The sequence below is a fragment of the Somniosus microcephalus genome, chromosome 11 (genome assembly GCF_052327205.1).
Source record: "Somniosus microcephalus isolate GS21.2 chromosome 11, FLI_Smic_1.0, whole genome shotgun sequence".
NCBI lineage: Eukaryota > Metazoa > Chordata > Chondrichthyes > Squaliformes > Somniosidae > Somniosus > Somniosus microcephalus.
Window position 1 is genome coordinate 217,475,218 of NC_140997.1, and position 24,879 is coordinate 217,500,096.

Genomic DNA, 24,879 nt, shown 5'->3' on the forward strand with positions numbered 1-24,879 from the left:
ACTGTCTGCATGGGAGCGTGTTCTAAGATGTCCTACCTGTGTGGTGGAATTCAATCCATTGTTTCACTATATTGGATTGTGTATTGAAAATTGTTTAACATTTGCAGCCAGTGGGAGGTCATCTTAGCTTATCTCAAATTTCACTACTTCTTTGAAATGATCTCAAGTTCTCAAATACGTTTGAAAGTAACACTTGGATGCATGTCTGTGTCTTGTATTGTAGAATCGGCATTATTAACACATGTTTCCACACTGGACAAAATTTGAGAAATCACTTGTGTGGTGCTTACATGTACAGTACAGATTGTGTAACAATACATTCACTTCCAGCCCTGAATACATTGTGATGGTCTCACTACCACACGTGTGCTATATATGGTAAGTCTCAAGCACCCGAGTAGAAAGGAGCTGATATCTGAGAGTGAGACAAGCTGTGTTGGTGACTAGAGTTATTTGCCTTGCATCCCAGATGGATACAACCATATAAATCTTTTACAACTCATGTACAGCTCTAATATGATGTACATATAATGCACAAAGGAGCACTGCTTTACACACACTGCGCTGTACCAGTGTCATCTGTGGCAGCTGAGGTATTTTGTTATCTAGCTAAAATATATGGCCTCTTTCCATCATTTGTCAATCTATCAATATTGGTGATGCTGTACTGATTGACTCTGAGTATTCCCTATCAATGTCATAGAGATCAAAGCAATAGAAAATAATGCAAAATGGAACTTTAATGAAATTGATCGCCTTTAAGACTGAAGCTAGGGCTCGTGGCTCCATGGAAGTGAGAATGAAGCCACAGTGCAGGTCAACTTGGGATGAAAATGAACAGCGCAATGGCAATTTTAAAGTTAATTTCTCCAACAAATTAATATTTGCATAAGTGTTCAAAATAGTTTCCTTAGTAAGTTCATCCTTGAGGGTGGGGAAATCAGTTTTTTACAAAAATATCACTAAGATCAATTCATAAGGTGCTCAAAGGGAGGAAATCCCATTTTGTACTTGCACTTTTTTTCCAGAATTATCAACTGAAGGAATTTTAGTCCTGGGTCTACGTTGCAGGATTTAAAAAGAAAAATCACAGCAAAGCACACACTTACTGTTCAGAGGGTCCTATTTGAGTGCCTTCTGTTACAAAATCACTCCACCCAGGAATTACTTAATTGTTCATCTGGACCATCGCCACCGAGTTTTAACTGACCACTTCAGTATGCAATAGGAGTAATTAAGTAACTAGTTTTTAAGTATTCTTCCCCCAAACCAGTTTTTAAATATGTATCCCTCCCTAAATGAGCATCTACACCTCATTACATAGCAACAGTGACTACACTTCAAAACGACATAATTGATTGTAAAGCGCTTTGGGAAGTCCGAAGGTCATGAAAGGCACTCTATAAATGTAAGTTCTTTTATTTTCTTTATCTAGCGAGGTAGTCACTGATGAGGTAAAAAGTCTGCTGTGCCACTCCTAGTACATGCTGGGAACACACATCTGGGAATTGAACACTCCCAGCCCATGATTATTTCTCCATTAACTTTGATGAATGGTAGATTGCAGGCTGGGAGTACGAAATTTCCTCATATGCCCTTCTGGTATGCATCAGGAGCGGCACAGTGGAATCTTTATTTGCTACGTGGCTCCCATGTCTTCAATGAACTGATGATAACGTAAGAAATAGGAGTAGGCCGTACAGCCCCTCAAGCCTGCTCCATCATTCAGTAAGATCATGGTTGATCTTCTACCTAAACTCCACTTTTCTGCCCTATCCCTCGATTCCCTTAGTGTACAAAAGTCTTATCGATCTCAGTCTTGAATATACTCAACGACTGAGCATCCACTGCCCTCTGGGGTAGAAAATTCCAAAGATTCACAACCCTCTGAGTGAAGAAATTTCTCCTCATCTCAGTCCTAAATGGCCGACCCCTTATCCTGAGACTATGAGCTCTAGTTCTAGACTCTCCAGCCAGGGGAAACAGACTCTCAGCATCTACCCTGTCGAACCCTCTAAGAATTTTATGCATTTCCACGCGATCACCTTTCATTCTTCTAAACTCCAGAGTACGTAGGCTTCTAAACTCCAGAGTACGTAGGCCTATTCTACTCAAATGATGTCACGACCGAACTCTCAGACGTGATGCTGAATCCTTCACAGTTCACAAAGTCACCAAAAGCGAGCAGGTGATAGCTCTTTAACAGTGGACTTTAATAAAGGATCATTAGTTGTCAGAATATAAAAAAGTACACTGTTGGCTTCAATTCCAAAAATTCTTTCATTTATCTATCAACTAGCTCATGAGTTGTAGTTGAGTGGGGCTGTGCACCATCAGGTTTCTCCATACCTCTTTCAAATCTGTTCTTTCTCTATTTAAAAACACATCTGATTACTCCAGCTTGCTCTTTCGTTCTTAGCAATCTTGACCGTTATACTTTCTCCCTCCATCTTCCCACTGCTGTGCCTTGTTTTTATGGCTAATAATTGAGATTCTTGCTTATAACGGAGACATGTTGTAAATTTGAAGTGAATCTGAATTAGTTTTAAAAGACAACTTGCAGTGCCAGACTTATTCTGAGCTATCTCCAGAATGAACCTGGATCAGCCTTGTGAGCGTGAGCCAAAATCCTGCTGACCTTGTAATCCCACAGTGCATCACATTCAGCACCAAGGCCCTCTTGCACATACGCAATGCATTTAGGATTTCAGTGTAAGGTTAGAACCTTGGAGGCAGTCTGATATCTGACCTGCTGCAGAATAAATGGAATTTTGAATTTACGGTACTTATTGCTTTCTAACCTCCTGCAGGGACTGGCTGTCCTGGTATTGTTCTGTATCCTGAGTGAAGAAGTGCAGGAAGCCTGGAAATTGGCTTGCCTTGGGAAGAAAAACCAGGGTGATGATACAACACGAGCACCTCAGCTCTCGGTAATAAGACTTAAATGTTAAGTAGTGGGGCTATTCTCGTAAATAAGAACAGTGTTAAAATTCTAAATTGCTTCTCATTCTCTGCTGGTGAACCTCAAACGTGTGGCATTTATTTTCTTTTTGACTAATCATTCCTTGAGGCATGTACCCTTTCCCCCATTTTCTCCCTTCACATGTACCTCTGGACCACAATCACCCACAGCTGATAGGTTGGGGGTGATGAGCTACTGCAAAGCCGTTGCCAGTATCACGGTTAACCCACACCCAGGAGGCACATGGCAGTGGACTTGATTTTCCCTCTCCTCCGCTTGCCATCTCCGTATACAATATGGCTGGGACAAGAGTACGAGAAGAGTGAGAGTTTGAACCTACATAACATCAGTTTTTATTGCTTTCTCAACTGTAACATTTGTATTTATTTCTTTGTACTGAAATGAAACGTGATTAGCCGGAGAGATCGCATATGTGAGTAAGCAATTTTTTCTGTTGCAAACTAGTTGATGTCTGTGGGTAATAACACTCAATTAAGATGTCACAAAAAGCACATAACTTGTCATTACTCCATCATTATCTTCCACATCTCCACCTTTGCTGCTTCAATTAGTCAATTGGGATGTGTAAGAACAACACACTGATCTGCACGCCATCTCTGGGGAAACAACTCACCTGAGGCTGGGAACTGACTGCAGCAGTAATCAAACCCATATTCTGTTGCTCCATTGCCCTGTGTGTAAGATCACTAATATAGCAAGGTTATAGGTAAGAGCAACCCTAACATTGTTGTCAGACTGCTTATCATAATTGCTTCCAGCTCAACTTTGGAAAAACCAATGCTATTGTCTTCAGCCCTCACCACAACTCCACTCTCTTGCCACTGACTCCATTCTCCCTCTTCGGCTACTGTCTCGGGCTGAACCAGACTGTTACTGGTATTGGCATGTTGTTTGACCCTGAGCTGAAATTCCAAAGCTTTGTCCTCTCCCTCACAGAGATTGTCTACTTCCAGCTCTGTAACATCATCCATCTCCATCCATACCTCAACTCATCCACTGTCGAAATCCTCATACAAACCTCGGCTACTTCTGGACTCACTTACTCCAATGCTGTTCTTCCTGGCCTCCTTCCATCCACCCTCCTCAAACTAATGCTTGGCCAAGATTCTGCTGCCCATAGCCTATCCTGCATAAAGTCCCACTGACTGACATTAAATCCTAATCCCTCAACTTCAAAATCCTTGTCCTTGTTTTTAAATCCCTCCATGGTCTTATCTCCCCCTATTTCTGTAACCTCCTCTAACACTCCCCCCCCCCCCCCCCCCAAAAAAAAAACTCTGTTCCTCTGAGTCTAGCTCTTGTGCATCTCCCCACCATGGGCACCATAACCTTCAAACTTTCTGGATTTCCCTCCCTAAACCTCTCCACCTCACCCGGCTTTTCAACCTAACATTTGGTCACCCCTCTCAATCTCTCCTTTCATGGCTTGGCATCCGTTTTCCAAATACCTATCTGTGAAGTATCTTGAGATGTTAAAGATACTATATAAATGCAACTCCTTATTGTATTGAGATGAGTTATGGATGTTTTTTTATTCGTTCACGGGATGTGGGTGTCGCTGGTAAGGCCAGCATTTATTGCCCATCCCTAATTGCCCTTGAGAAGGTGGTGGTGAGCCACTGCCTTGAACTGCTTTAGTCCATGTGGTGAAGGTACTCCCACAGTGCTGTTGGGGAGGGAGTTCCAGGATTTTGACCCAGCGACTATGGAGGTTCAGCGATATATTTCCAAGTCAGGATAGTGTGTTACTTGGAGGAGAACTTGTAGGTGGTGGTGTTCCCATGTGCCTGCTGCCCTTATCCTTCTAGGTGGAAGAGGTCGTGGGTTTGGGAGGTGTTTCCGAAGAAGCCTTAGCGAGCTGTTGCAGTGCATCTTGTAGACTGCAGCCACAGTGGTGGAGGGAGTGAATGTTTAAGGTGGTTAAATATCATTTGAACTATAGCATTAGTGTGATATAACGTGGCTATGTTATGTGTGTCCATGCACACACAATCACTCTAATACACACATTCACTCACTTGTCAACTCAACTCTGAATGGTTCACTTGAATTCTCCTGTTTACCTGTGGATTTCCATTAATTTGCACGTACAATAAATTCCTGCCATGAAGCACTAATGTGTAGACAATATTTCTCCATCTGTTCCTAGGGCTCCCATCCATACAATAACACATCACTGTTTGAGGAAAGCGGACTGCATCGGATAACACTTGGAACATCAACAATATCATCAGTAAGCACTGCCCGATCTGCACGGACTCACACCAGCCAGCCTGGGTATCTCAGGTACGCTACCAGGAAATGGGCATTGGACAAAGCCACATCATGTTTTTACATTGGGGTATATAGAAACCTTTGAATAGAATTCTATCATGGAAAGAATTATTCCATGGGCTTCAACTTTGCTGGCAGGCCTATTATGCGGCACTTTGTCGAACGCCTTTTGGAAATCCATGTACACTACGTCAACCGCATTACCCTCATCAACCCTTTCTGTTACCTCATCAAAAAACTCAATCAAGTTGGATAAATACAATTTGCCTTTAACAAATCTGTGCTGGCTTTCCTTAATTAATCCACACCTATCCAAGTGACTGTTAATTTTGTCCCTGATTACTGTTTGTAAAAGCTTCCCCACTACCGAGGTTACACTGACTGGCCTGTAGTTGCTGGGTTTATCTTTACACCCTTTTTTGAACAATGATGTACTCTTTGCAATTCTCCAGTCCTCTGGCACCACCCAACAGAGGATTGGAATGTTATGGTCAGTAGCAGTGATTTCTGCCCTCGATTCCCTCAGCATCCTCGGATGCATACCATCTGGTCCTGGTGACTTATCTTCTTTAAGTACAGCCAGCCTTTCTAATATCTCCTCTTTATCAATTTTTATCCCATCCAGTATCTCCATTACCATCTCTTTCACTATGATTTTGGCAGCATCCTCGTCCTTGGTAAAGACAGATGCAAAGTACTCGTTTAGTACCTCAGCCATACCCTCTGCCTCCATGCATAGGTCTCCTTCTTGGTCCCTAAATCGGCCACACCCCTCCTCTTACTACCCTTTTACTATTTATATGCCTGTAGAACACTTTTGGATTACCTTTTATGTTAGCTGCCATTCTATTCTCATACCTTCTCTTTGCCCCTCTTATTTTCTTTTTCACCTCTCCTCTGACCTTTCTATATGTAGCCTGATTCTCAGATGTATTTGCAACCTGACATCTGTCATACACACACTTTTTCTGCTTCATCATATTCTCTATCTATTTCGTCATCCAGGAAGCCCTGACTTTAATTGCCCTGCCCTAGTGGGAATGTACCTCAACTGGACCTGAACTATTTCCTCTTTAAAGGCAGCCCATTGTTCCATTACAGTTTTGCCTGCCAATCTTTGATTCCAGTTAATCCGGGCCAGATCCGTTCTCATCACACCGAAATTGGCTTTCCCCCAGTTAAATATTTTTACTCTAGATTGCTCCCTGTCTTTTTCCCATAGCTAATCTAAACCTTATGATACTATGATCACCGTTTCCTAAATGTTCCCCTACTGACACTTGTTCCACTTAACCTACCTTATTCCCCAGATGCAGCAATGCCTCCTCCCTCATTGGGCCAGAAACATACTGATCAAGCAAGTTCTCCTGAACACACTTCAGAAATTCTTCCCCTTCTCTGCCCTTTACACTATTACGATCCCAGTCTATATTAGGATAGTTGAAGTCCCCCATTATTACTACTCTATAGTTCTTGCACCTCTCAGTAATTTCTCTGCAAATTTGTTCCTCCATATCTTTCCCACTATTTGGTGGTCTATAGAATACACCTAGTAGTGTAATAGCACCTCTATTATTTCTTAACTCTAGCCCAGATTCTGTCCTTGGCCCCTCAGGACATCCCCCCTCTCCAGCACCAACATTCTCCTTGACAAATACTGCCACACCACCTCCTATCTTTCCTGAACACTTTATAACCAGGAATATTTAATACCCAACCCTGCCTTTTTTTGAGCCAGGTCTCAATTAAATTAGAAATACCTTATGTATTGGCTAGGGTCGTTTAGGTCAATAGAAATGTAAATTGCACTTGTCTGGCAATTTTGAACAAAAAAGGATCACTTATTCAGACTGGAGATACTTCTTTGACCCAATTATCACCAAGTGGAAAATTGCACTTTGAGCAGTAAGGGTATTTTTAGGTGCTGTTTCACATATTTTGATATGGCACCAACACAAGGGTACTTATGCCTGCAACAGACACAAGCAAAGGCAGCCATGTCATTGAGATGTCAGAGGCATAATCGACCCTTCTGCCTCACTTTCCTTATCCAATGCAAGAAGGAGCCCATTTTGAGGGAGGCCCAGAAGAAATGGGCTTTAGGCCCTGCATTCAGCCCCTTTCCAATCCTCTGTAGAGAGCAGCAGCCAGTAAATTTGTGGAGGCAGGACAGGTTAGAGGTGGACTAGACAGACTAGATGCAGGAAGGATGTTCCCGATGGCGGGGGAGTCCAGAACCAGGGGGTCACAGTCTAAAGATAAGGGGTAAGCCATTTAGGACAGAGATGAGGAGAAATTTCTCCACCCAGAGAGTGGTGAACCTGTGGAATTCTCTACCACACAAGGCAGTTGAGGCCAATTCATTAAATATATTCAAGAAGGAGTTAGATATATTTCTTAAGGCTAAAGGGATCAAGGGATATGGGGAGAAGGCAGGGACAGGGTACTGAATTTGGATGATCAGCCATGATCTCATTGAATGGCGGAGCAGGCTCGAGGGGCCGAATGGCCTACTCCTGCTCCTATCTTCTATGTTTCTATGGAGACCATCCGGCTACTGTTTTTGGATCATGGCAAGAAGGCCTGAAGTTGTGTTATTCTCTTGTAGCACACTCCGCCTGGTTTGCTATCATAAGTGAATTCTTTTCTTTATAACACTTTTCTCCTCAAGGTGTTGAGATCTTTTTGCTAGAGTACAATTTTACAAGTGCTGTGGTACCTCACCCAGTGGCCATTGATGTCTCAATCTTTGCAGTGAGCATCAGCAGGCTTTTTGACAGGAAGATGCATCACAGCTGAACCCAATCCTATCCTCACCCAATGGCCATACACGCACACTTCCTGCACAAGGGAATGGATTATTTTCCCTTTTTGAGCCAGTGACCAAATTGCGTACTCCCAGCTCAGGTATGACGAGGGCGCAATGTAATTTAGAGCTCCCAAAAATTATAAAAATGCTAAACTCAAGGAAAATTCTCTTTTACAGTGCCATTTTTGGTCTGAATTTCAATTTAGGTTTCAAATGCGAGACATCAGTGCACCCACCAGTATTTTGCAATTTTTAAAAAAGATATAGTAACTGAATTTTGATTGTACTGCTGCAGAAACTAAAACTTATTTTCATTGTGCATTCTTCTCAATAGTCTTTTTCCTTTTTGCTCCCCTCAGAGAAAATTTATTGGCACGACAAGGCTCAGCCTTGGATCAAACCTTGTTGGGTCACACTGGGCCAACTGACATAGACGTTGCAATGTTTCATCGACCACAAGATGCAGGTGGAGGAGGTGGTGAGATTGTTACAAAATGTCACTGTGTGTCGATGCAAAAGTTTAATTTAATCTCCCTTTGTGACATTAGTTCTTTGCTCAAATACATTTTTTTCTCAACCGGTCTCGTACCTGCACAACACTGAACAGTGCTGATCGGTGGAGTTTTCCATGACTTAAGTACAGGAAACTTTGTGCTATCCGGCACCGACGGGACCGAGCTGTTGCCGTCCCATCAGAACTGCCGGACAAACCAACGCTAATGTTGAAACATACGGAGATTTTGAGCTCCGTATCTGGCAACAAACCCTGTTGCTTAGCAACAGCTTCTAAACAGTCGGGCGTACCTTGCTGAAGCTGTTGCTAAGCTACAGAGACGCTTGCGAGACCTTGCAGAGCCTGACTGGTGGAAAAAAAAGCAACGAAAAGAAAAAAAACCTAACGAAACGGCTCCTGATTTTTGCCGGTGGCGCGAGCATTCCGGACAGTTAACCTCCGGATAAACCAAAGTTTCCTGTACTGCACTTTGGCAGATAACAGTGTTACGTTTTCTCCCTTATAGTCATTAGCAGGCACATGGTTATGTTTAACAATATAAAAACCTTGAAATAAAGAAATCTCATTCAATCCATCAAACCAGTTCCTTCCTCATGCCCTGCACAGTCCATCTTATCATTGACTCTACCCATTCCATTGAATCCCCTGATAGAAAGTTCTGTATAAAAACTCCCTAAATCCTAAAATTAAGCAAAATTTAAAACATGTATCCCTCCTAAAATCACTTTTACTGTTTAGATACAAGAGTGTCACAGTAACAGATCGGTAGCATAATGATACAATCACTAACACAACGATATTGGGATTGCCACAATGGCGGTAGATTTTCAACTGGGTGGGACTCGTGCCTGCCCCAGCCAATTTGCCAGTAGTCAGGGTCATTTGAATCATATGGCACGCTTTAGCGCCTGATTGCCACCACGGTAGAAAATTGCTGGGTTACGCTGGTTTACTGACATAGATGTTGCAATGTCTGGTCAACCACAGTATGCAGGTAGGGGAGGGGTTGTGCTTTTTGGAAGAAGCGTAACCAAAGAGGAAATTCGGCCCCATTATGTCACAGATAGCATTTGATACTACAAATTATTGTTGATCTCCACACAGACAATGTCGGGAACAAATTCTCCATTTAGTTCATAGCATTGTCTCTGATGGCATTACATATGGTTGGAAGCAACCCTTTAAGTGTTATCGGAGGCTCTAAGAATCCTCGAGGGGGGATTTCCCAGAATCCCTTTAATGATTGAGTGTTGGCGGAGACAAATAAAAACTGGACACCGGCAGCGCTTCTTAGGTCTGGTCTGCCATTTGGATCTGGCCGCAGGAAGGCTGTCCTCTCAATCCATCCATACAGGCCAGCAGTGCTTCCCCAGGGAAGGTATCAGATAGAGTGGCAAAATTCTTTGCTCTAACTGATCATTCTTGACTTTAGCACAATTGCATAACCATGAATCTGATGCATATGAAATTGCCCGTTAGTGCTAAATTCATCTAGGTTATCAATGGGCAAGTTCAGCATCAAGGGCACAGGTAACATAAGTGAGATACAAGTCTCCGTGTGTAGTGCTGCAATTTTAATAAAAACATATATACAGAAAACACTTTGCAAATGTCCGCATGACAGCTCAAACTTGCACTTGACAGCTCTAAATTTTAGTTTTCAGTGCAGATATATGTTGTAGAAACTGAGCCATGGCTAATATATTTTTCAAAACCTTTAAATTCAACTATGAGTTGAGCAAGGACAGTGGCCTGCCAGGTAAACACCACACAGATACAAGTTAAACAAGATGTTCTTCTTGAGTAAACATAGAGTTTGTGGAGGATAAATAAAAACTACAGCAAATATTTCCTTTCAACAAGCATTACCTCTATTATATGGATGAGAATGTCCACTTCTACAGTGAGACACATATTGCAAAATAATGAATAACTTGTAAAAATATCTGACTGATTATAAATCTGTGACCAAGAGGATATGAAACTGGTGTTACTCACAGTAAAAACAGGAACAGCCAATATCAGTTTGTTCTCTATTAAACTGGCTGAGGAATTAACATTAAGAGCACTACATCATGTTGAATTTTTAAACAATTGTTTTATTGTCTCCCTCTCTTCACATGCCATCAATGTCATGTGTCATTCTCTTGCTAAGATCGGTTAGCAGCCCTCTGCAAATGCTGCTGTTGAGTTAGTCACAGTAAAGTGTGTAACTAGAGCGAAAGTGCCATGTGTACCACCTGCTGTAGCCTTGTCAGCCTCACCCAGCTCTCGAGCAAACATTTTTTTTAAATGCCCTTGATACAGCTGATGTCTGGTGCCAAGGACACAGAAACAAAATTCTATCAACATCAAGCGGTGGTATGACTCAAGATTCCAAAGGCCATCTGACTCCCAAGCGCATTTGTAAAAAAAAATTGATTCTCAGGATATGGGCGTCACTAGCAAAGCCGGCATTTATTGCCCATCCCTAGTTATCAACTGTGTGGCTTGTTAGCCAGAAAGCACTTAAGAGCCAACCACATTGGTGTGGGACTGGAGTCACACATAAGCCAGACCAGGTAAGGATGGCAGGCTTCCTTCCCTAAAGGACATTAGTGAACCAGTTAGGTTTTTACAACAATCCGACAGCTTCATGATCTTTTACTGATATCAGATTTTTATTTTTAATAAAATGGCATAGTGGTTAGCACTGTTGCCTCACAGCGCCAGGGACCCGGGTTCAAATCCGGCCTCGGGTGACTGTCTGTGTGGAGTTTGCACATTCTCCCCGTGTTTGCGTGGGTTTCCTCCGGGTGCTCCGGTTTCCTCCCACAGTCCAAAGATGTGCGGGTTAGGTTAATTGGCTATGATAAAAATTGGCCCTTAGTGTTAGGGGGGATTAAATATGTGGGGTTACGGGGATAGGGCTTGGGTGGGATGGCTGTCGGTGTAGGGACCGGGTGCTAGGGTTTGGATGATCAACCATGATCTCGTTGAGTGGCGGAGCGGGCTCGAGAGGCCGAATGGCCTACTCCTGCTCCTAGTTTCTATGTTTCTATTTCCAGATTTTTCAAACTGAATTCAAATTCTCAAACTGCTATGGTAGGATTTGAACTTGTGTTCTCTGGACTATTAGTCCAGACCTGTGGATTACTAGTCCAGCAACATATATAACCAATAAAGTAAGAGGAGTGAAACCCACTTGAATAGATAATTTCACACCTGTTCTGCTTTACAGAAGCAGCAGTATAACTCCAGCCTACATTTTCAGAGCCTGGGAATGACTATTGGTGATATCAGCAGATGAATGCTTCACATATTAGTATGATGGTAAAGGAAATGATTAATGTCAGCATTAAAATAGCAGGCAAGGAATGTCACATGAATGCATCCATTAAGATTTCATCCACTTGCATTACCAGCAGTAATTTCTAGGGTCATGGGGAATGGGAAACTGAAACTCATCCTACCATGGGTAGCACTCAAAACAGACCTCCGCACCATACCACGTGCCTTACTGGTGAGCTACGAAAATGTCTCCTGCCTAGTCTTTAACTTTAAATGAATTTTGTCATTCCTGTGCACAGACCAGGATTCCGACACTGATAGTGATCTGTCACTGGATGAGGAGCGTAGCCTTTCTTTAGCGTCGTCAGAGAGCGAGGAAAATGAACGATACCGAGGGCGGTTTCCGCGCCGATTTAAACGGGCAGCAAACAGCGAACGGCTGCTTACTGACCCCCTGCACACAACCCCTAAAGGTGAGTAGAAAATGGTAAAAGGATGCACAATACTTTATCAGATCTAAAACAAGTGCAGTGAATTTTGGCTGGCAAAATGGATTAGAAGTGAAACACTCCCTTTCTACTCCTGATAGAGGAGATAAAGTTCTCCTGTTTGTGATGGGCATTTTATCAGAGCACTGTCCTTTAACCTCTGGTGCTTGGGTTCAAATACATCCCTGACAGATGAGATCTAGATCTTGTTCCTCTCTAAAATTGAGTTAGAAAAGTTTTTTTAACTTTTAAGACCTATGTTTGAATCAATGCAACTTTTACACTGGAGCATTTTACACTGCAGGTTTATTGTTGGTGCAAAGTGATTTCAGTCTTGCGTTGAAACTAAACTAGAAACGCCAGGGCCTGAGCTGAAAATGGAGTGAGACTCCCTAGAGTGCATGGTTTCGCACCACTTTGGTTTGACATCACATCTAGTGTGAATCCAGTGCAGTGTCAAATCTGCATTGCTCCCTTTGGACTTCGGGCACTTTGCAAACTTATCTAACCTCCATTTAAATGTGTAGAGAACAGGGTTTCTCTCCTCCCCACTTCTTAAATATTTAAGGCCTAGAAATTCAGTTGGTAGCGCCGGCGCTGAGTGCCTAAAGAGACCTAGAATTGGGGCGATACCCTATGTTGGGGCGTTCGCTATGAAGATAGCGACAACTCAGATATTGACTATACATTTTGCGCCTGCGCTAAGTGTTTGCGCGCGCCCGCGAGCGCAAGTAGATCATGACGTCATTTCAGTGTGCAACGCCTTTTAGGAGCGCCTGAGCGCATATTGGGTGGCGCCCGGAGCCTTAGCGCCCAGCGCTATTAGTGACAGTTCGAGGGAGGGCTAACAGGCCCTTCTCGGAGTAGGGGGGCGCTATTTAAAGGGGACAGCTTTAGTGCAGAATCTTCTGCCACTTGGCCTGCTCATTGCGATCGTTGCTAGAGAGAGTTGGCAAGCTGATGTGGAGCGGAGTTCTGGGAATTTAGCTTTACAGTACTTGGGACCTTCAAACCTGTCCGAAGCACTTGCAGCACTACACCTAAAAGCCTTTTGACCAACTGGCATCGGAATGAGAGCTTGTTTGGAGGGCGACGGCCTCATTGCCCAACACTGAAGGGGCAGAGAGACGGCGGGAGAGAGGGCCGGGATTGGCTAGAAGGAGGAGGGGCAATGGAGGCCGGCCAATCCGACGGGAAGCTGCGAGGGTCTTTAGGCAGCAGGTGACAAGCCTTGACATGTCAGAGGAGCAGTGTTTGGGAAGGCTCCGATTCTGGAGGGACATTGTTACTGATCTGTGCCACCTGCTTGGTCAGGATCTGCAGCCGCGTGAACGCTGCAGAACCTCTCTGTCCGTGATGGCTAAACTGACTGATGGCCTCCATTTTTATGCCAACGGATCCTTTCAGTCAGCCATTGGGGACATTGCGACTGTCGCTCAGGTTGCAGTCCACTGTTGCATCCGGCAAGTTACAGATGCCCTTTATAGGCGAAGGCGTCAATTCATTACCTTCCCTCGGACCCTGCACAAGCAGGCGGAGGGCGCACAGGGTGTCGCTTCTATTGCGGACTTCCCCACGGTGCAGGGGGCGAGTGACAGCACACACGTGGCTTTGAGGGCGCCATGCCATCATCCTTAGGACTTCCGCAACCGCAAGGGGTTCCACTCCCTCAACATGCAGCTGGTCTGTGACCACCGCCAAATCATCATGGCAGTCACCGCGCATTTCCCAGGGTGCAGCCACGGTGCCTTTATCCTGCGGTTGACCTCAGTTTGTTACCTTTTTGAGGGGCTGCCTCGAAGACAAGGCTGGCTTACTGGGGACAAGGGCTATCCTCTCTGGCCATGGCTGATGACAACACTCCGTGTGGCCGACACCCCAGCAGAAGAGCTGATCAGCAGCGGCCATCAGGCGACCAGGCACAGTAAACAGCACACTATTGGTGTTGTCAAAAAGCGTTTCCTATGTCTGGAAGATTCGGGGGGATCCCTGCAGTACTCGCCGCAGCAAGTGGGACACATCGTCGTCGTCTGCTGCATGCTCCACAACTTGGCGAATCGACGCACCCAGCCATTTCCAGCTGTCCCTCAACGACCAGCAGAGCAGGCGGAGGAGGAGGAGTATGAGGAGGAGGAGGAGTATGAGGAGGAGGAGGAGGAGGAAGAGCAGGAGGAGGAGGAGGAGGAGGAAGAGCAGGAGGAAGAGGAGGAGGAGGAAGAGCAGGTGGAGGAGGCGGAGGAGGAAGATGGAAGGGCTGCTGAAAGTGGAAGGGCCATACGTCAGAGGCTCATCTGGACTCGTGTCGAGACCCCTGTGGCGGAATGATGAGAGTCTTAACTCATGCGCACTTTGGATGTTTGAGGGCCTCTGAATGCCAGCATCACTGAAACTAGTCACATGCACCATGCCACATTGAAACTTCTGTTTATTGGCACAAAAGTCTTTCATTACAGCTAAACAACGTACTGTCAACAGAAACCATAACTTTCAAAATAACTGTGAACTGTTCGGCCAAGCCGCAAAACTCAACAAACCTTCTGCAAATATAACAACAGGTGAGGGTGTCCTTGAATTTGGACAAACAAACGTCTCAGCACCTCCCTCTACAACTGGCCCCTTGAGGGAGAGCGACTTCTCTTTCGCGCCCAGCCCCTTCCCTCCCTGCTGCTCCTACGTAATTGGACCCCAGTGGCGGCCTCAAGGCTGGGGGACGCCTGCTGACTGTCTGGAAGCGCAGAAGCCCCTGAGGGACGGCCTGGCCGACCTCTGGGCTTGGAGGGTGCGGACGCAGGATGCTTGATGTGACCATGGCTGGAAGCAGTGTGGCCTGCAGGTGGTGGCAGCTGCAATGCAGGCGTCCCAGCACTGGCATGTGCAATGGTCTCCTGCCGAGAGAGGACACCTGCACCATGGCCGGACGACACACTGGCTATCTGAGGGGAGCGGCTCGGCTCATCCGCCACAATCGCATGCTCCACTGATTCCTGGCCTTGTATGGGACTGGAAGGGCCCGGGGTGATCCTAACTGATGCAGAGAGGGTGGCTACAGTGAGAGATCGCATTGCGTCAATCTGGCTGTGGAGGAGCCCAGCAAGTGACTGCGTGGCAACAGTGAGGACCTGTGTGCCAGGTGCCAGTGCTTCGGAGAAGACCTGGACAGTTCTTCCCATTGCTTCGGACAAGGCAGGAGCCGACCGCTCCACTGCCTCGGACAAGCCCTGCACAGACCTTTCCAGGGATTGTCCGAAGCCCTGAACAGTCCTTTCCATAGCCGACTCAAAGCCATGGACAGTCCTCTCCATTGTTGGGCCGAAGCCCTGGATAGTCCTGTCCATTGTTGCCCCGAAGCCCTGGATAGACCTGTCCATTGTTGCCCCGAACACCTGGAGAGTCCTGTCCATTGTTGCCCCAAAGCCCTGGAGAGTCCTCTCCATTGTTGCCCCGAAGTCCAACATACTCTTAGCCAATGAATCTATTGACTCAGGCATCTTCTCGACTGCAGCCATCAGCTCCGTGTGTCTGACCCGGGCCTGTTTGCTCATCTCAGCCAGGCGACGCACCTCATCTGCATTCTGTGCAGCAGTCATCACGACCTGCCTTGCCCTCCGGGGAGACGGTGGCCGAACTTGCCTATCCCCCGTGCGTTGCTGCATGCCGCTTGGTCCGGCAACTGGTTCAGCCTCAGAGCCCCCCCCCTCCCCTCCAGGGGACTACTATCCCCAGTCTGTAGATGTGTCAGCTCCCCGGATTCTGCAACGGCTGGTCCGGATTCCTCCTGGTCCTCGCCTCCGGTGGCACTGGCACTGGCAGCTTCAGCGCGTTGCGCCCGAGTTGGTGCTGCTTCATCTGAAAGTGGGAGGTGGAAGAGTGGCTTTAGCAAAAGGACAGCTTTGCTGAAAGGCATGCCAGATTGCGGCAAGGCTCTGACATGGCTGCACACTGAGGATGCATGCTGGCGGGGGGACCAAGTGGAAGGCAACAGGTGGAAAAGGTGAGAGTCTTACCCTCGCTGTCGGTAATGGGGTCGGCAGATGCAGTGGTCACAGGATCAGACAGACGTCCTCCAAGTATCTGGTGCACTCTCTCCTCCAGCTCCGTGAGAGTGACCACTTGTGGAGGTCCGCCACCGGTTCGACGCTGCTCCTTTCGGATCATCGCCAGCTTGGACTGCAGGGGAAAGAAGGGGAAGTTCTGTAACATGATGCCTTGAGAGATCATCGCATGCCCCCCATGGTGCAAGAACCCTTACATGAGGCCTTGAGACATCATCGCATGCCCCCCATGGTGCAAGAGCCCTTACATGAGGCCTTGAGACATCTGTCCATGTGTGCCCAGAAAGGGCCATGGGTGCATGCTGACAGATGGCCATTGGGGCATCATTGCAGCAGGGTGCCCGAAGTCAGCTGCAGATGGAGGGAATCAGAAGTTTGCTAAACCATCACTCACCCTAACGATCCGTGTGAGGTCGTTGAATTTCTTCCTGCACTGAACAGGGGTCCTGGTCGCCATGCTGCTGGAGTTGACCCTCACAGCAACCTCCCTCCAAGATCGTCGGTAAGCCTTCTGATTCGGCCTCTTGCCATTATCCGGATACAGGACCTCTCGACGGCGTTCAACTGCAGCCACCAAGTGGTCCAGAATAACAACAGAAAATGCTGGAAAAACTCAGCAAGTCAGGCAACATCCGTGGAGAGAAATTTGAGTTGACGTTTCGGGTTTGACCCTTCTTCAAAACTGGAGAGAAAAGGAACTAGATCGAAGGCAGGGCTGCGATCGGACAAAAGAATAACAAGGTTGAAGAGCCAAACGGAGATCCCGTCGCAGAGAAGAGCAGAGCCTCAGTGCTGAAACGCTCTGCTCTCTGTCTAACCTTCTCCATGCTGAACAAGTTTGTAACGCCAGACAAGGGCGAGCACCGATTCTGAGGCCTACAGGGCGTTGGGTGTTGAAGCTCAGGCTGACTGACCCACCCCTTTAAGAGCCGGCCGGCGCCTGGAGGTCTCGTGGTTTCCCGTAATTGAAATCACCTGCGCTGCGCCCGTCCGCGTCGATGTTGAGTAGCGCCTGAACTTTTGCGCCTTAAGAGCACCGTGCAACGGCTGAATTAGCGCCTCAATCCCCTTTGGGGGCGATGCAACCCAATATCTCGCCAGGCAGCGATAACTTTCGTCTGGCTATAAACTTAGCGCTCCACCAGTTCTAACGCCTCAAGCGGGGCTATACCCAATTTCTAGGCCTAAGTGTTTAACTATTGGGATAAAGCTCTAGCTCACCTGTAACCAGGCAGGCGCACAATTCTCTCTTGGGCAAGACTTTTACACTTCCTGCCAGGCAGCCACTGTAAATGCGGATCTGCTGGAAGCTGAACTATGTAAATACTGCTGCTTGTTGCTAAGGTCTCTAAGGGAAATTAGACTAGATCTGCAGTTTGGTCCTAATTGCACAGTTTCACAGAGAAGTCACAAGGATGGTTGGTTTCAGGAATAGATGTGTCACATTGGCACTGTAGATGATATGAATAGCTCTGCATTAACAAAATTGGAAATGAATTTGGGCAAAAAATATTGAGTCCATGTAAAGTTGTTCAAAACGAGGATATACTATAGGACTCTGCCCTCTTCCCCTTCCCCTGCATCATAGTGTTCTATCTCAGTTACATCATGAGCTATGGTTAGTAGTCCCAATTAAAGATATCAGTACAAGACTAGGACAGGCATTAAATTCTACATAAAGCATCTGCTAGACTGCCTATGACCAGCCGTTTTAAAACATAAAACGCAGCAAGCAGCAGCAATTGTGAAACGTTAGTAAATGGACAGATTTTGCCATTCCCGCAATCTGTGGCTATTGGGTTGCCTGGGTGCAATGCAAAGAGGAAAATCAGAGAAGGATAAGCACGCTTCCCTAATGGGTCCTACGCGATTTTCCACTGGTTAACTGAATGGATGGAAAATTGGGCTGTTTTCCCCTTGTGGATATGAGCTCCTCCCCACCCAGTTTTCTTGTCTTCGCTGTGCCCAGGTCACCCAATAACCCCAGGCATAGGAACAAGAACATCTGACCATGTTTTCTTACATTTGGAATTATATAGCCATTCAAATAAGCATAGTTCTGCTTCAAGACTAGAATAATTTGCTGTTTTTTGACAAGGTTAGTATCAAGATTAAAATTAGAATTGTGATTTTTTTTTCCAATAAATGTATTGCCTGTTAGGAGCAAGGGCTGCTGCACTTGGCTTCTGGAGGAACTAACTGCTGTTGTCCTTTCTCTGGTTTCAGTAGTAACTCGATACATTAAGTGTATAATAAAGAATATAGTTTTATAAATGCACACGAGCAGCATATTAATCAATCGCATCTCCCCTTTGTAAATGCTAATCTGTTAATTGTTCATCTGAGCAGCAGCTTAGCACCTCATTATTCACTGGTGTACACAGTGTTTTAAATGTCTTGACACCCTCTTAAAAGCTCCTATTAGTGGAGATGTAAAACAGCTCTTGTAAATAAATTACAGCAAGCTGTACGGGAACCCTTGAGAAGCGTATAGCCTGGAAATTACACTGCAAGTGTTATCGTACAAACATTTAACATGTTTGGACCAAATTCATGTGTGTGGACATCAGGCAAGAGAAAGATCAGGCTCATCTGTGCATAACCTCCATGGTCTAATACCTACTGACACTAACTCAGCTCACGCATGAAGAATAACTACTTGGGTCAACTACTGTAGGCTGCTGGAACCTGTGCGCCAGCTGGATTCAGAGCATTCAGAAGGGTTGGAAGAACCAACAGCAACAAGAAAAAAGTGTGACTGCCAAATTACAGCCAGTTTTGCAGTGTGGAGTAACCCACTGGTTGGTGGAGTGGGACTTTGATATATAAATTATATGTTTGCGCAAGTTCTGAATCTAGTTCTGGGGAATGAAGTAGGACAAGTGGAGTGTTTTTCAGTGGGAGAACATCTGGGTAATAGTAATCATAATATAATTAGGTTTAACGTAGTTATGGAAAGGGACAAAGAAAAATCAAAAGTGAAAATACCCAACTGGAAGAGAGCCAATTTCAGTGATTTGAGAAAGGATCTAGCACAGGTGGACTGGAAAACAGTAAATGAGCAATGGCAGACCTTCAAAGCGGAGATAGTTCAGGTACAAACCAAGCATATTTCAATGTGGAGGAAAGATGGGGCATCCAAAGCTCTCTGGATGACAAAGGAAATAGAGGTTATAATAAAACAGAAAAAGGAGTTTTATGACAAATATCAGGTCCAGAATACAATCAAAAACCAGGCAGAATATAGAGAGTGCAGGGGGAAATTGAAAAAGGATACAAGAAGGACAAAGAGAGTATGAGAAAAAATTAGCAGGTAGCATAAAAGGGAACCCAAAAATCTTTCATAAACATATTAAAAGTAAAAGGATAGTTAAAGGAATGGTGGGGCCGATCTTCTTGTGGAGGCAGAGGGCATGACTGAGGTACTGAATGAGTACTTTGCATCTTTTCACAAGAGAAAAGGATGAAGTTAATGTTGGCGTAGAGGAGGGGGGAAGTAGAGATATTGGATAGGATAAAATAGATAGGAGGTGCTAAATAGGTTGGCATCACTCAAAGTTAATAAGTCACCTGGTCCAGAGGACTGGAGGACTGCAAATATTATACCGTTGTTCAAAAAGGGGGCGAGGGATAGAACTGTTAACTACAAGCCAATCAGTCTAACGTCAGTGGTGGGGAAACTGCTAGAGACCATTGTCAAGGAAAAAATTAATTCTCTGTTGGAGAAGCATGGGTTAATAATGGACAGCCAGCATGGATTTGTGAAAGGCAAATTGTGTCTGACTAACCTGATTGAGTTCTTTGATGAAGTAACAGAGAGGATTGATGAAGGTAGTGCAGTATATGTTGTATATCTGGACTTTCAAAAGGCATTTGATAAAGTACCTCATTACGGACATATTAAAGGGATGGTGGTAACTTGTGTACATAATTGGTTAGAGGATAGGAGGCAGAGAGTAGTGGTGAACGGATGTTTTTCTGACTGGGGGGAAATATGCAGTGGGGTCCCCCAGGGGTCAATATTGGGACCATTGCTTTTCTAGTTATATATAAACGACCTGAACTTGGGTATAGGAAGTACAATAATGAAGTTTGCGACAGTAAAAAAAAACTTGGCAATGTAGTAAATAGTGAGCATGATAGTAGCAGACTTCAGGAGGACATAGACAGACTGATGAAATGGGCAGAGACATGGCGGATGCAGTTTAATGTGGATAAGTGTGAAGTGATGCACTTTGGGAGAAACAACAGGGAGAGGCAGTATAATCTAAATGGTAATATTTTGAGGTGGGTGCAAGAACAGAGGGACTTGGATATTCACAAATCTTTGAATGTGGCAGGGCAAGTTGATAAGGCAGTTAAGAAAGTGTACGGGATACTTGGCTTTGTAAATAGGGGCATTGAATACCAAAACAAGGAAGTCATGCTAAACCTTTACAAATCTCAGGTTAGGCCTTAGCTGGAGTATTGTGTACTGTGTGGGCACTACACTTTAAGAAGGATATCAAGGCCCTGGAGTGGGTACAGAGGAGGTTTACTAGGATGATACCAGGGATGAGGGAATTCAGTTATGTGCAGTGATTGGAGGAGCTGGGATTGTTCTCCTTAGAGCAGAGGAGGTTATGGGGAGACCCAATAGAAGTATTCAAAATAATGAGGGGTTTTAATAGAGCAAGTAGGGAGAAACTATTTCCTTTGGCAAATGGATCAGTAACCAGAGGTCATAGATTTAAAATAATTGTCAAAAGCACTAGAGGGCATATGAAGAGAAATTTCTTCAGACAGAGGGTTGTTAAGATCTGGAATGCACTACCTGAAAGGGTGGTGGAATCAGATTCTGTAGGAACTTTTAAAAGGCAATTGGACATGTACTTGAAGAGGACTAATTTGCAGCGTTATGGGGAAAAAGCTGGGGTGTGGGACTAAATTGGACAGTTCTTTCAAAAAGCCAGCACAGGCATGACTGGCCGAATGGCCTCATTCTGTGCTGTATGATTCTAAATTAATTGCATTTATTATCCTTTTTTCTTTCCTTCCCCTCTTTTAATGGCATTTCTCCATTCTTTAGGTTTCCTACCAACCTAGTCTCTAAGGTTGCTAGAAAATGTGGACAAGCTTATGGAATTTACTGGCCCTCAGATTTCTGGCTTCCTACTTGTGGAGAAATCCTTTGTGTTTGCTCAGAATTTACCCCCTCAAAACAAATCTTTTCAATGTAGATGACTTATAGTGCGTGCTCATTTTGAGCAATTATGGGGGCTAAAGTGTCCTTTTGCTAATTGGAGCAGCACGATGGTAAAGTAACGTGCTGTGTCACTGGTTCACGTTCACCAGTGGTATCCTGCATTTGCCTTGGTGTTCAGTACTCATCAGCCCCGTCCTTATTCCTCTTTACATTTTAAAATATGTCGGGCAATGAAAAAAATTCTTGTGCTCTAAAATGCCCCAGTAATAGTAATTACACAAACAGCAACCTGATGGCGTGCTATTAGTGGTCCAGGTGGACTATATTCCATTTGATAACTCGTTAACAATTTTGTGAGTTTTTAACAGGCTTCTCAAGTGAGTTTTTCTGTGGTTTATGTCTCTGGTGGAAGGTTAATGACATTTATTTATCAGACATGTGGGCGTATGAAAAAGATTAAGGATCCTCTTTACATCTCTTGGTGGATTGAAGAGGAGAAGGAATTAGCTTGAATTGTCTTCATGTATTTTAGCAGTATAATTAAAGGTAAGTTTTATATAGGGTGACAGGGCTGTCTATGTCGAGCCTGCAGTATTTTTGAGTTTCGAGCTTGTACAGCACTACAGGTATGTTGCCCTCCCCTGAGAATACTGCAGCTCACCACCACAAACAACACATAAAGGAAGAAGAAAGCAAATATACCGCAAATGGAAATAGTATGGAAAATATCAATCGGTGTTGATTGGGAAGCCCCTGTCACATTTGAGAACAGTACTGAATGATCAGTTAAACAGGCGGAGTTGTAAGGACACTTTTTACCCCCTGATCTTGCAAGCCTGGCAAAATCTGTGCAAAATAGAGTTAGCCGACGGCACAAATATCAATGGTAAATGAGAAAAAAAATCTTGCAGTAAGTATCAACTTGAGCAGAATAGATCAACGGCATAGCTATGAGCCCGTTTTATATGGTTGAACCTCATCAGGACTGGAAATGGCCAAAAACCAATGAAGTCCAGCCAGGAATCTATTTGCATAATTCTCGAGCCTGAAATTTCTTTATGCAAACAATGTGCCGTGCAGTGCCTTGGGCACACAGAGCTGCCAGCTCAATTTTGTAACTTCCTTTCGACCCAACTGAAGCGCTGCACCCAGAGCGGAAACTCAGAATATCAGCCTTTTTGTGCTAATTCCCGTTTTTTTGCTGTGGTAAAAATTTCACAGCAATTGCTCTTTGCTTTGTTTGACGCAGGCAGTGCCTGTAAAATGCTTCGTTATATTTTACAGATTGTGATGGCAATGATTTAATATCCTATTGGCCAGCACTGGGCGAGTGTGAAGTTCATGCCTGCTCACTGCAGAAGTGGGGCTCAGAAAGAAAGCTGGGCCTTGATTTCAATAAGGATGCCACTAACAACAACCAACCCGACACGTCCATTGCGAGCGGTGATGAGAATACATCAACCCATCAATTCAAACAAGAGCGACAGAGGAAAGGTAAAGAGTCACAAAGAAAAACTTGTGAAAAGTGTCCTCAGCAATGATGAAGAACTAGAGGAATGATGCTGTAAATATAGGATCTACTATGGGGACAAGTAAAGTGGAGGAGATCCACAGGATAGTCTATAGAAAGCTGTGGGATGTATTGATATACAGTGACAAATGACAGTATATATCAAGGATGCAAAGTAGGGAGTAGTGGGATACGCCAGAAATAAGAAAAGTCTTGCATTTAGATAGTGCCTTTCATGACCTCAGGACATCCCAAAGCACTTCACAGCCAATGAAGTACTTTTGAACATTAGTCACTGTTGTAATGTAAGGAAATGTGGCAGCCAATTTGCGCACAGTAAGATACCACAAATAACCAAATCATAGAATGGTTACAGCACAGAAGGGGGCCATTCGGCCCATTGAGCCCGTGCCGGCTCTGTGTTTTTAATGAAGTTGGTTGATGGATAAATATTGGCCAGGACAATATGTTGCACATACGCAATAAGGAGCAGTGGCATATATCAAGGCTAAAACATGGACTGGATTATGTTCTGGTCTTGAATCATTCTCTAAACTCTGTCATTCTCTGCAATAAATGCAAGTAAAATTCATGGAGCGAGGAAGTTTATTGTCTTTCTATCGTATTTCTGTTTTACCTGACCTGGCGCTTCTAGCAGAAGACAGGCTCACATTGAATCCCATGATTTGAACAGATGTGTATTTTACAGACTTATTGCACTCCTGCATAAATTATAAGGCTATGACACACTCGAAGTTTGAATAGTGTCATCTAAACCCCTAGAACTGTATTAGTCTTGTAACAAAATGTTTCTTTGGCAAAGTGTTCAGTTTAAGCCTTCAGGTGAAAGCTTGAAGCTTTACAGTAATGGTAAATTGTGTTAATTTAACTTCTCTGAATGTTAGGGTTGCTATATTCCATCATACTGAATAACCCTGTATTTGATAGGGTTTGTTATGACAATTCTCTATTAATTTTTACTTAAAAAATCATAATACATCTATTTTGCCAAAATAAGTCTACTACATGGACATTAAAATCATAGAATCATAGAAAGTTACAGCAAGGAAGGAGGCCATTTCGGCCCATCGTGTCCGCGCCGGCCAACAAAGAGCTATCCAGCCTAATCCCACTTCCCAGCTCTTGGTCCGTAGCCCTGCAGGTTAGAGCATCCCAAGTGCACATCCAAGTACTTTTTAAATGTGGTTAGGGTTCCTGCCTCTACCACCCTTTCAGGCAGTGAGTTCCAGACACCCACAACCCTCTGGGTGAAGAATTTCCTCTCAAATCCCCTTTAAACCTTCCCCCAATTACTTGAAATCTGTGCCCCCTGGTTTTTGACCCCCCTGCTAAGGGAAATAGGTCCTTTCTATCCACTTTATCGATGCCCCTCATAATTTTATACACCTCAATAAGGTCTCCCCTCAGCCGCCTCTGTTCCAAGGAAAACAGACCCAGCCTATCCAGTCTTTCCTCATAGCTAAGATTCTCTACTCCCGGCAACATCCTTGTAAATCTCCTCTGTACCCTCTCTCGTGCAATCACATCTTTCCTGTAATGTGGTGACCAGAACTGCACGCAGTACTCTAGCTGAGGCCTAACTAGTGTTTTATACAGTTGAAGCATAACCCCCTGCTCTTGTATTCTATGCCACAGATAATAAAGGCAAGCATTCCATATGCCTTCTTAACCACCTTATCTACCTGGCCTGTTACCTTCAGGGATCTGTGGACATGCACTCCAAGGTCACTTTGTTCCTCTACACTACCCAGTGTTCTACCATTCAATGTGTAT

At 44.7% G+C, this 24,879-nt stretch overlaps 1 protein-coding gene across 1 annotated transcript in view; it reads left to right on the forward strand.

The window, feature by feature from the left end:
- Positions 1-24,879, forward strand: part of celsr3 (cadherin, EGF LAG seven-pass G-type receptor 3) — a 383,004-nt gene that overhangs the window by 342,318 nt on the left and 15,807 nt on the right. Inside the window, exons 29-33 of the mRNA XM_086001957.1 lie at positions 2,811-2,930; positions 5,133-5,269; positions 8,426-8,532; positions 12,150-12,323; positions 22,860-23,069. Of these exons, the coding sequence (XP_085858083.1) occupies positions 2,811-2,930; positions 5,133-5,269; positions 8,426-8,532; positions 12,150-12,323; positions 22,860-23,069 (748 nt within the window). The remainder of the gene's footprint in view (positions 1-2,810; positions 2,931-5,132; positions 5,270-8,425; positions 8,533-12,149; positions 12,324-22,859; positions 23,070-24,879) is intronic.